This window comes from Chaetura pelagica, unplaced genomic scaffold (assembly GCF_000747805.2).
Source record: "Chaetura pelagica isolate M959 unplaced genomic scaffold, ChaPel_1.0 scaffold226, whole genome shotgun sequence".
Classification (NCBI taxonomy): domain Eukaryota; kingdom Metazoa; phylum Chordata; class Aves; order Apodiformes; family Apodidae; genus Chaetura; species Chaetura pelagica.
In genome coordinates this window covers 682,766-695,783 of record NW_009953495.1, presented here as the reverse complement: position 1 = coordinate 695,783, position 13,018 = coordinate 682,766, and the positions used below count along the sequence as shown (strand labels likewise).

Genomic DNA, 13,018 nt, shown 5'->3' with positions numbered 1-13,018 from the left:
TATATATATATTTATGTTTATACTGAGATTCCACAGACTGGCCAAGAAGAATTTCACATAATAAGTAATAAGGTAATTTTAGCTTAATAAATGTTAATACAATAAAAATTACTTTTGTAATTTACTTTTCAGTGACTGAAAGTGAAGCAAGTTTTTTTTCAGAACAGGAAGTTCAAAATCCTTTAAATTTGGAGAGAGAAAAGGAGGTGTAACTGTATAAACTAGCAAAAAATACATTTTGATTTTATGGAAGGCTTTATTTACTTACCACTGGCTTGGCTACATTAGAAAGAAGTGCTTCAAGTGCCTTTGTTTCTTCATCCTTTTCTTAAAAAATAAAATCAAAGCAAACAAAAAGTACCCATTAATATTGTTCAGTGACTTTACAGTGAAATAGGTCTCCACATTCAACAACTGTACATAGACTAATGTAAATAAAATAGAACACCTTCCTATTGTTCATTCATCTGGAATAAAAAAAATAAAACCAAAAGAGCTCCCAAATAAGTTGTTAATATAGAACTATTTCTAAAACTGTTACTTGATTTAATAGAATACAGAAAGCCTGGTTATATTTTATTAATGCATAACTTTAAAAAACTACTGCTCTGAAGAACTTAAGCTCTTGGCTGAGATATCTCCTTTAGATTTCTCTTTAGACATAGATGCAGTCAAGTTAGAGTACTTTAAATATGCTATTGCACATCATGTGGAGGATTACTGGTAACACTGTTGACCTCCCTCAATTGCAAGGGCAAATCTCAGCTTAACCTTCAGTTAGATCTCAGGGAAATATCTGGGGTTTTTTTAGCTGAAGGTATAGACGAGTTTTATAGAGGACTCAGTAAGTTTATAGAAAGTGGTTTATGTGCTTCCTCTCACACAGTATTACATTTTTACTATCTCAATAGTGTAACTGAACAAGCTACCCAGTTTTGAAGGTGTGGCCAGGTATTTTTAACTCACTTAACCTGCTTTACACTAAAATAAAAAGAACAAGGACTGATAAAATCCTTTTAAAAACATCAAATCTATTTACAACTTTATATTTCTAAGTCTGTAAGTAATTAAATGCATTTTTAACTTCTGTTTGTTATTACAAGTCTAATTCACAGCACGTAATTCTGCAAAATGTCTCCTGAAATAAATATTCTTGAAAAGTGGACTTTTTAACTTTCATATAAAATATTTCTAACAAACCATTAATATAATTTTCATAACACATATAAGCAACACTATATTCTATCACCTGTGCCTTGGCAAAGGTAGCCCATGGAAAAATATCAACTAGGAGAAAGTAAATTGAAGCCAAGACAAATGCCACTCTGCAACTACAGGGACAAGTATTCATTTAAGTTTGGAAAAGAAGCTTGCAACTTCTGCATTTAAGTCGTATATCAAAGGTGCCCCTTGGTGTTAAGCTTTCACATCTGCAAATGTTTAGGAACAGCTCCTTTAGGTTGACATCTCTGGTCTCAGTTAAACAACTTCCTTCGCTTTCCTTTTGCTTTACAGCAATCTAGTATAGATTGGTACAAAATCATCACCACCTCATCTTCAATGATTTTAGAAATCACAGTTTCTTTCTCTCAGCATCATTAGTTACAAATCCCTACTCTGAGAAAATTGTACTTGGCTGATGACAAGTCTCTGACATGTTCTGAATCTGAAGTGCTATGCCAGTGACCTGAAAGTTGCACAGTGACACACCGTAAGTCTTGACAACAACTGTATGACCAATACTGAGAAAATTCAGCTCATTTATGAGATGACAAGCTTTCCAGTGAAATCAAGCAAATAATAATAAGCACTCTCCCTGCGGTAGTGTCATAGAAAACATGAACTCACATGGCCTAGTGTGAGGACCAGTCTTCTTCTAAAAATGCCTTTCAATAATGAGTTGGTAGGGACAGGCATTATGCGAATTTTATACAACAGTCTCTCTTTTTCAAAATATTCCTCTTTAACAAGTTGAATGATGGTTTCCTTTATTAGACACCTGGTTCTTCCCATGTTTTCTGCAGTATCGAGCAAGCCATCAATATTCAGTGATTCCTTAAAATGTAAGCACCAATAATTCTGGACAAAGCACAACTTTTTCTTTAAGCAGTGTTATGATTTATGACTAATAAGATTTGCTCAAATCTATGTGGAGACTTGCATGTCAATAGTTTCGTTCTCTTAGGCCCATTGTTCCAGTGCGAGGAGCAGGTCAACTGCCCTTAACTCCATTCTATGAGTCGGGGCAGTTACAGGCTACTAATCAACTTCAAGATTGTCAATGTGTGGTATTCTACCTACAAACTCTATGCTTAGTCAGATACTGGACTTGCTTTATACATATACACACACACACATATATACATATATATACAAACACGAACATATATATATATCTGATTTTTATTAACATTTACCTTCTATTTCTGTGTCTGTCTGAGAATTGCTTTTTCCTTTACCGAAAGACTTGCTTTTGGTAGAACCTGTGCTTATAGCAGTTGCATCCTGTCCTTTTGTAAGTCCGTTATGTTCACTGGTAGGGGAAGGACATTTCTGAGGAGATGATGGAGGACTGTTTAACTTATCCTTCTGAGTTCCATGTCGATCTTTTAATTTTTTTTGTAACCTTTCATACGTTTTACTAGACCTTTCATCTCTAAAGTTGGACCTTCCGTGAGCAGGCAGCGTATCTAAATTAAAGAAGAAAAAAAAAAATGGTTACTGAGAAGAGAATGTAATTAAAAATCTACTTTAAAATGCTGTGTTTGTTAAGTATGCACTCGTGTGTAACATTACATCTCTACTACTAGTGGAAAATTGAAGTTCCAGCAGGTAAAATAATATACATTGGACATTAACAAGGTTAAGGGATAAACTGTCATCTTTCCTTCCCACATCTTTTTTTTACATACAAATTATTCTTAAAATGTTTCTATTATCTTCCTTGAGCTGTAAAGTACAGGATAAAGCCAACACAGGAAAAATGTGCTACTTTATTATTCCAAAGAAGGTTTGCTCTAATGCTGAAGAAAAAACACAAAAGTTTTAAACATTCTGGAATGCAACTACAGCTCTATTACTCTAATGGTGCTTCAGGAGAAATCAACAGGAAAAAATGCCACAAAAGCATAGGGCAACTGAAAGACCCTGTCTAGGTCTGGGAAGTACATTACACCTGCACATGGCCCACCAAGGCATTGCTGGAGCATTACAAAAGTCCTACCTCTAAGTGAGAACGTGGCTTTGAAAAAAGTCAGTATCAGACCAATGAAAAAAATTTAACTGCATATTGGTGAATTTTTCTGTCCAGTTCTAACTTTTTAATACATTTCACCTTTATGCTTAGAAACAGCTTACTGAAGCAAGACTTTAAAGCAGTGCACCACATGACACCAGTTCTTTCCAGAGTGTAACCCTATCTATGATAAATGCTGCAAGATCTCAAAAAATACATCCTTCAAAACTGTCATAGAATTTGTCCATTTTCAGGTTAGTTAGATTGCTCAGTATGAAGAAGGAAGTTCATGATTTGTTACTCCTTATGTGCTAGGAAGCATAGAAAACAAGTTCAAATAACAACTTCAGGCAAGAAGGATAAAAACCACAAAACTAGAGAACTTTTCAGTGTCTGGTTTTTTAGGTCAGCTTAATTTCCAGAAAATTTGACACAGGACTACTAAAGAAGCTGTGACTATTTAAAAATTTTATTTTCACTACCATTAGAGATTTAGGTCCTCTTGTTAGAGAGTGACTATAAGGGCTTCTGGGGTTTTTTGCCCCTTAAAATCAGATTCCTTATACAGGAGTCTAAGAGTGGGTTTTGACTTTGGAAAGCCATAGCCAAAGTCAGTGGTTCAGAATTAAAAATGACATCTGTAGCAAACATGCAGCAAATTAAAGCATCCCTAGTCCTCTAATTGCCTAAACCCAGGAACATCTTACATATATATTAAAAATAAAGCAAAATCAAATAACCCCACTTTATTATTTTTTTTTTAATATTTGCAGTTTAATTAAGAATTCAGAGATGATTTGCTAAAGGAATATCACAGAATCCTAGGGGTTGGAAGGGACCTTGAAAGATCATCTAGTCCAACCCCTCTGCCAGAGCAGGGTCACCTAGAGTACAATATAACCTAGTAGCATAAATCTAAAAAATATTCCATTAAGAAGTACACTTCATCGTTTATGCATTTAATACTGCAATCTCTTAATTGAAAAAACTAAAAGCGAACAACTGTCATATACAGGAAACCAAGAAATTAATAAAACTATAAATAAGCACCAGAAGAACATCTAATAATGTACTGTTACCAAAGTAGTGCAAGGAAGAAATAAAGTACAACTTAAGAATGCAGAAACACTAAGACTTTCAGGAAGATCAATACACTGGTACACTGCTGTATGACAGCTTCATACATCACGAGTATTTAAGCACAGTGACTATACAGAGGACATTTAACATTATTTTAGTAGTAGCACAGAACGCTGAGAATCTGTGCATCCACAGTCACATGAAAAAGTTTTGATAAGTCCATAGGTTCTAGCTTCTTTACTTAAAAACAGCAACCTGGCATTGCTCTTTCAAAGTCTTTCAAGGTCGGCACCTGCCTTATAGCAGAAGTTTATCTTCAGAAAAGCAAGACTACCAGAAATGTAAATATTAATCTAACAACCCAGCTCCTGAGTTAGCACACACATACACTTTGCCACCAAAAAGTGGCAAAGCAGATGTCAATAGCACTACCAAAGACAGCTTCAACTACAGGGTTAAGTTTAGGTTGGTCGCACCTGGTTATTCAAGTTGGATTTCTATATGGATATTGGACTAAATGCATATAGTTTTATGAAAAATAGTAAACTTTTTTTCATACTCAATACTAAGAACTCCTGTTTCAAGCTTCAAACAGGATACTTGTAAGACCTGGTATCTCAGAATAGTGCTCAGGTGTGGATTTAAATGCTGAATCTCAGGGGGAAGCATCAGCTGAAACACTACAAACACTTCCTGCACTGCTTTTCTGGACAAATCTAAAACTGATACAACTAAGAAATAATCTGTATGTTTAACAGATCACCAAACAAGTCAAATTAATTAAACAAACTTACTCTGGAATAATATGTTTCAGTAAAAACTACATTAGTATCCTCATAAAACTTTTGTGTATAGCTCCTATTCAAGCTCTAAGTCTTGCTTGATAAAGCCTGTACATCAGCATCACAGCTGCTGGATTTTAGTAAAGCATTCTACCTTTTGCTAGAACTTGCGATATTTGACAAGCTACTTACCCAAATCACCATATACTTGTGAGGTGTGATACTGTGGAATGTACTGTGTGGCCATGTCACCAGCTCCGGTCACGGGTGAGTAGATATGACGAGGTGGAGGGGGCATCATGGCTGGAAGAGGCAGGAAGCCAGGCAGCGGGGGATGCGGAGGCCTGTGTATCACTGCGTGGCCACCGGGATGGAATTCTGGAGCCTGGGGAACCACCATAACCCTTCGAACACCATTATCCTCAATAACCTGCACAGTGAGAGACACAACACGCCAAAAAAAGAAACATTTGGTAACAAGCAAAAGAATGAACATGTTTGGAATGACAGTCTGAAAGGTATGTTTCTACAGACACTTAAACAAATAGTAAAACTTAAATTTGACAAAAGGAAAACATGAGAGCCTAAAAAAGGTAAATTAAAGGGCTATCTGTGATCTTTTAAAGTATATTAACTGCAATAATGCCAATAAGTTCTCAATGTGAGTGGGAAAAATACTGTTAAAAAAAATCTGACTGTAATATCTTATAAACAACCAGGTATATTTATGGCAGCAGCCTCACTCCTCCCCTGGGTCCTGTTTCCACCCCCATTCACAATGCTTGCATGCTACACTGCTCCTAGGATTTGTTCTACACTCTAACTAGTAGACTGCTCCCTGGAAGGGATTTGCTGGGTGCACAGACCTCGCACTGTATAAATGGAGAGAGAAAAGGTAGAGCAGTGCCCAGTCTTTGCTCTGTGCCCGGCTCACTCCTCCAACATGAACCAAGGAGGCACTTTTGCTGCCATCATCTGCATCAAGCTGTTAAAGCAAAAAAACTTGCAGGATGGCAGTCAGCTTGCTTAACACTTTGCAACTTTACAACTCAAGGTAGTTTTAAAAGGGTTTTTTTTCCCCTGTTAAAATGTCTCCTACCCTGAAAGCAGCCACATGCTACTCAGAAAATGGGGGCCTTTGTGGCAGCCTCTGCCAGAGGTGTGCAAAGAAGTCTGTTGTGCAAAAATCTCCCTGGCAAATGGGACATGTGACAGGACAGCCTTCTGCTGAGGGACTCGAGTGCAGCCCTTAGCAATGTTGCTAGAAGCTCAAAAAAGGAAAGCAGCGAATGCAATTGCAAGATGAGATTAAGTGTGGTGGTGCAAGATGCACGGAGCTGAGCAGTGCTGTGCAAGACACGTGTAGCAAATGAGAAGGGGCCTGGTGGAGAGGAGGCACAAAGGCACATATTGCAGAAGTAACTGGACCAGAAAATGCTCTTCAGTAGGCGAGTCAGTCATCAACTAGATCAAAACCAGGGCTTCCTTGCTGAAGCACAAAACAGACAGGAAGAACTGCCATTGCGATGCTTTGTAAAACTAGTGGTAAATTCACAAATAAACATGACTGTTGGTAATACCTAGAGATGATCCTGGCATAATCTAACTTGTATGCATCATGGTGTAAATAACCTTAAGAGTCTGGGATGCCGATGAATAAATTGTTCTGCGCTTCCTAGTAAAATACTGTAAAATAATGCTACAGCAGGGGCTGCAATGTAAGTTTCTGGATGAAACATTTATCCAGAAAAGGAGGAGAAGCACAGAATCTGGCATATCATTAACTATATTCAAAAGCAGGGGACAAGACAACCCTACACCGTACGTTTTCACTGATATTTGAAATCAGGCAGGGACATGTACACGTACACCAATAAGGAATCCGGTGCAAAAGGAGTAGATCAATAGATCAAAGCACCTAATGCCAAGCTGCTTTCATGTCCACTGTTCAAGCTTACGGGTATTACGCTTAGCTAGATTTAGTCCCATGACCTGATGTGAACACTTACACAGTGTCCCTGACAGAAAGCTGTTTGGAGGATCCATCACAGGTTTTACCACGTCTCTCTTAGGGGCTGGTGTGCATCTGGTACATCTGGAAGAGAGCTTCTGCGTTTGTATTCTCTGACTGCAATCTAATTTGCACACCCCAAAATGACCCTGCTAGCCAAACAAACCTGAGCTATGAGAGGATGGTCTAGGAAACTGTTTCAAAACTTCCCTGCTGTACTGAGAGAGACAGTTAAGTAGAGGTAGCTGCATGGTTCTTTTATAAAGGTAAAAAGAAGATCTTTAGACATTAGCAATAACACTCAGAAGACATAAAAGTATGTGCACAACAGAGCTGACTGTATCTTACATAAACAGAGAGCTGGAAATTAATAAAAAGTACATAAGTGAACACAGCTTTAAATTGCATACATACTATGTTACTTTTTAAAAATGGGCTATTTTGAGTATAAAGAAATTGTCTTTTACTGGAAAAGAGTTATTTTACTAAAGACAACACTGTATCGGTTCAACCTGAGCTGTGTGGTATGTAAAGGCAGGATATATCAACAGCAGTAAATATGACCGGAACTTCTGCTGTTCAGTGAAATTCTCTAAACTCTAAAATGTAGTTGATTTAAGTCCTTTTTGCTTACACACACAAAAAAGCAATTTATCATGATTTTATGAGCAGATTCAGATTATGTAGGAAGCAGCTTCCACAAAAAACCCCAAGCTACTTGGTTTATAATTTTTCTTAGATCTGTTGCATTTCATGTGTTGTAGTTTCTTGGTGTACATCATGAGGTGCATATGGTCAGAGGCAGACTGGTCACAACAACAGACCACCATGAGAAAGACTTACATGATGGAGAGTGGCATTCATCTGCCCTAACTTCCAGGTCTGCCCTATTAATCCCTAGACTCATTCTACAGTTAAGGAGAAGAAAGAGACACCATCTAGAAGGCTACACTTCTTATTATAATACAGGTATCAAAAATAGCCAAAAGGAATTATCCTTTTAATCTCCTTTAAAGGATGTCCAGGTTATCTAGCTCTCATTAAATTTTCAGGCATCAAAATTAAAAATTGCACAGCACAGAAAATAGAGCCCCATTCTAAGACATGTTGTGTAAAAATTTATTATACGATAATTTATCTCCAAAGGACAACTGACATTTTTTCCATGTTGTTTGCTACACTTTTTCTAGCTGATACATTTTACTACTTATCTGCAGGGAAATTCCCAGATGTGAAATATGTATGTATATAAAATTATATTTGTGCCAAAAGAAAACACCTACTAACCCAGAATTCAACACATGTCCTACATAATAAACTATTTGGGTCATGATTGTATTCAATGTTCAGAGGGCATAGGGTACATTAGGATCCTGAACTCAACAAGGAACTGTGCTTGTTATTGTCATGTAAGTAGTTAATATATAACCAAATGTGCACACATACAGCATGACAAGTCTCCCATCACAGAGATACCACAGGACTTCTTCCTTATTTACTTGCTTGCCCGCAGTGACTTTGAAACTTGAGACATTACCGAATTAGCTATTTTGGTTCTACTCCCATAACTTGCATGAAAAGAAATTAAAAAAGAATCAAATGAAGAGACATACCTGTGGGGCATATCCAGGAGGCACATAAATAGTAGGCACTGAACCATTTGGGGACATCATTGGAACCTGAGCAGGACCTAAATGGGTTACAGAAATATTCAGTACAGCACCATTTAATAATCTGAGAAAGTTCAAAGAACATACTGAACTGCAAAGTCTCTGTGAAAAATATGCAAGATAACAAGGATAAACAAAGGCATTGAACTGTTCAGATAAAATTATAGCAAAGGGCACTCTGAGAAACCTAAGAAACAGTTGGGGGGGGGGCGGAAAGCAGAAACAAAATAAATAAAAAACCCCAGCACATATTTCTTCCTTTTTGGTCACTAAGTTCACAGAAGAGCTTATTTCAGAAGTTCTTAACAGGTCAAAAGATGTGTCCCAAGATGAAAAGACAATAGAAGAGATTTTAAAATAGAAAAAAAAATGTATTTGAAACAAACTGCTGAAGCCAGATCGTATTAAGAGTTGGAAAGTAAGTTACTTAGAAAAATTGTTCCCTTGTTATTTTGGTCTTATCACCTAAAGTGGTCTTAGTACCACAGGAGTGGAAGATGGCAAACAGGACACTAACTTAAGGTCCCATGGGAAAGCCAATGTATCACAAACCAGTAAGTCTGCTCCTACTAATGGGAAAGTTGTGATACATGATGATCCTTGATCGATAAATATGACACAACAAGGATGGGTTAAGATGGCATTTGTAGATGAAGTACTGCCTTGAAAATGTGACACCTCTAAAGAACACAGGGATGCTGTGACATGGATTTTCAAAAGGCTTTTGACAATCCTTCTCAAAGACTCTTCAAGAAGTAATGCTGCCTTTGGTTAAAAAGGGTAAAGGGCTTCTCAGGAGTGACTAATTGGCTTGAAAATAGGAAACAAGAGAAGTAAATTATCAGCTTTCAAAGTGACTAGAGAGACAAAGGAGTCCCAGAGGCATGCAAGGATGAATCTGTTCAATGCATTGACAACATTTCTGGAAAAGGAAATTAACAGCAAGTTGACAAATCTTTGGTATCCACTCAAGAGAGGTGCAAAGGATCACACAGTACTCAATGTACTTACTAGTGCTGGTAAGTACCGAGTAATGCACCTGGACAAAACCAACAGAATTATTTGTTGACAGTGATAAACCACAAATTAGCTGTAAAAAAACAGGCTATGGAGTTACTGCATATATTTCTAAGGAAATACCAGCCAAGTGTTGCTCAGTGGCTTTTGCAGAAAGAAAGAGAACGTTAAAAATAATTACTGACAGAGAACAAACAGAAAACATAATTATGCTATGCTATAAATCCACTCTGTACCTCAGAACCTTGAGCTGTATGTGCAGTGTTTGTCTACACCTTTCAAAAAGAACACACAGGACTAGAAAAGGACAAAAAAAAAGAGAGAAGTTTATAGTGGCTTTCCACCTGGAAAGATTAAAGAGACCAGGATTGTTCCATCTAGTTAAAACGTAAAAGGGCTGGCAGGAGTGAAATAGTAAAAGACCTACAAAGAAAGCACTCATGAACTGCATAAAATTGGGAAGATAGATAATTTATTGTTTCTCATGTTCAAGAGCCACAGATACTAAATTAAATCACCAGGTAAAAGGTTTAAAACAGGAATTTCTCATGAAATGCACACCTAAATTGTGCAACTCCTTGCTTTAAGAACACTGTGGAAACTAACTGAAGACATAAAGCAAATTCAGAGAACTAATCCAATAAGAGCTGTAAAAAATACAAGTACCACTTTTGGTTCAGGAAGCTAGAAACAAAAGTTATATCTGTGTACCTGCCCTATCCTTATGCTTTCCCCTTTAACACCCCATATTGGCCTCTAGGTGAGCAAGCACATAGGCACAGGCCTGTTGTGGGACTGCCTACAGACATCCTTACATCCGTGTGATTAAAATACATAAGGCAAAAATCGCTGAAGTTTAACTATTAAAGAAAAACTGAAACACAATACAATCTGACCAGGTTCTGTGGCAAGTGCGTAAGGTTTGGATTTAGGCATTCCAGGCTGCATTCTCCAAATTTCCAGCTCAGTGTAGTGAAGCTACCAAAACCACCAATTCAACTCTTAGTGAAGTTTCAGTAATACTGAAAGCGCATTCATAGCTCCACATTAATGTTTTATAAACTCAGTTAAGATCTACAAATGGAAAGTACTAAGTGAAGGCAAAGTGTGTTACATAAGATTAGCATACCTCGTTCTGGTAAGTGTCGACAGAAAAATAAAGATAACTTATGTCTGAAAGCCAAGAGCCAAGAGCAGGGGCAAAGGAATAACAAGCATTTTTTAAAAGAGTAAAGCATGTAATCCAACTTGATTACACATACTATAGGGACCTCTTTAGAATAAAATACAGAAGGTTTTTAATGTATTACCTAAAAAGAACCACAGCTTTGTTCTCTACAAAGTGTTAACCCACAAGTGGGGGACAGGGGGGAGGAGACATTTTAATAAGAAGTTCTTAATTGAAAGATTAACTGAACAGCAAAGAACATAAGGACTACAGTAAACTACAAAACTGAGAACTGAATGTTCTTTTTGCTCAGTTGAAACTCAAAAATGTTTCAGGTAAAGTTTGACCTAAATGGAATGCTAAAAAGAAATTACAGTGAAGAACAGCCAAAAAGAAGCTGAAAAAGTGCTTTAGAGCATTAGCTTACAATAAATTCAAAAAGGACAACAGTAATGGAAGCGTGTATATTCTAAGTTGCCATTCAACCAAATAATGGTTCAAATTGTTACATAAGAGGATGGATTTTACACAGCTTGCATCTTGTATTGCCTGCTTGCTGTTTTTCCATAATGAATACAAAACACTGATGCTTTTATTGAACTCACAATTTCAAACTTCGTAAATTTCAGGTAAATAGAGATTAAGATGACAGTTATTTGAACTTTTTACAGCAAACTCAGTGTTCTTGGGGGGTGAGGGAACTTTAACATGAACAGCCAGTTACTCCGTGAACTGGCAGATACCCCTTTGTTTGGCTTTTTGTTTTGCTCTGCTTTAAACACATAAAGAATATTGTTTAATAATATTTTTGAAGATTACATTTTTTGGTGTTTCAATCTCTCTAACAAACAAAACAAAGTGCTTATCTCCAATCCAGTACAAAGGTTGATCCACAAAACCATTTCCAGTATACCCAAAATTCGGTGGTCACAAAAATAAGGACATAAAGCCAATGTATGAAACAGAGAAATTATTGCCATCTTAGAATGGAATCAAATTAGTCGTTTGAAAACTTAAATTGCTTCTTTAGCACTTCAAAGTTTCAAAATTAACAATACCATATCTTGAATATTCAAGATTTAAGGGTGAACTCTAATTTACTCCTGATTAGATTTCCAAGTGGCTGTCGAATTAAGTTAAATTGCAGAGGAACATTCAGAAAAACTGAAAGAATGGGGAAAAAAGTTGGCAGACTTCATCTATTTTAAGAAACATAATGAAATAAATGATTTATTGACAGAATGCATATAACCATGTGCCAAAATTTAAAAGGGAATTTCCTGTATCTCATGATAAAACGCTAATATACTATAAAAACAGGGTGGTGGGGTTTTTTTCCCCTTTTAGAAACAACTAATGTAAAGACCTTGGTTCTACTTCAGTGGAATACACTGCAAGAGGAATTTTCATCCTTTTAGGATTGGCTAGAATGGTGCGTGATAAAGCCAGGGTTCTACCAGGAGCTAAGACTGATTATAAAGTACCAGCAAAAAACAGCACCAGGAATTTGTGTTAAGCAAACATCTCATGTTCTATATTGCACATAAATAGAATCTACTTCACCCAAATCACTATATTGTGAATGCTTATGACCTGAATATCTAAGTGGAGGTCTGGAATCTTCTATATACTTTCAGGTACTTCTCTAATTTAAGAAGTGGAAAAGAAGCATTGTGGGAGACAAAACAAACACATAACTGTGTTTCATGCTTTATTCTTGGAAAATGACTCACCAAACACAGTAAAGGTTTATTTAACTCAATTGAATCCAAGAAGCTGATATTTCCCCACGCTTTCAGTTTCAGTTATTGTTCTGAAATTCGCTACTTTCACTACTATGAAAGGGAAACCTTGTTAAGCCTCCACATGAGCATTCTGTCCTAATTTTGAAAAATAAAAAAACCCAAGCTGTCTATCAAAAAGCACATCGGAATACGTGTCCCGAAACGGGAAACACACGTAAATAACCCGGCGATGGCAGAAGCACCTCCCCTCCCCACGGCAAAACCAGGTTCCCCATGTACCGTAAAAACCCCACTATGCTCATTACAGCCG

At 36.9% G+C, this 13,018-nt stretch overlaps 1 protein-coding gene across 1 annotated transcript in view; it reads right to left on the bottom strand.

The window, feature by feature from the left end:
- FNDC3A (fibronectin type III domain containing 3A) overlaps nucleotides 1-13,018 on the bottom strand; it is a 95,199-nt gene that overhangs the window by 40,294 nt on the left and 41,887 nt on the right. Inside the window, exons 3-6 of the mRNA XM_009999068.1 lie at nucleotides 8,722-8,798; nucleotides 5,290-5,527; nucleotides 2,418-2,690; nucleotides 269-327 (exon numbers count right to left, since the gene is read on the bottom strand). Coding sequence (XP_009997370.1) covers nucleotides 269-327; nucleotides 2,418-2,690; nucleotides 5,290-5,527; nucleotides 8,722-8,798 — 647 coding nt within the window. The remainder of the gene's footprint in view (nucleotides 1-268; nucleotides 328-2,417; nucleotides 2,691-5,289; nucleotides 5,528-8,721; nucleotides 8,799-13,018) is intronic.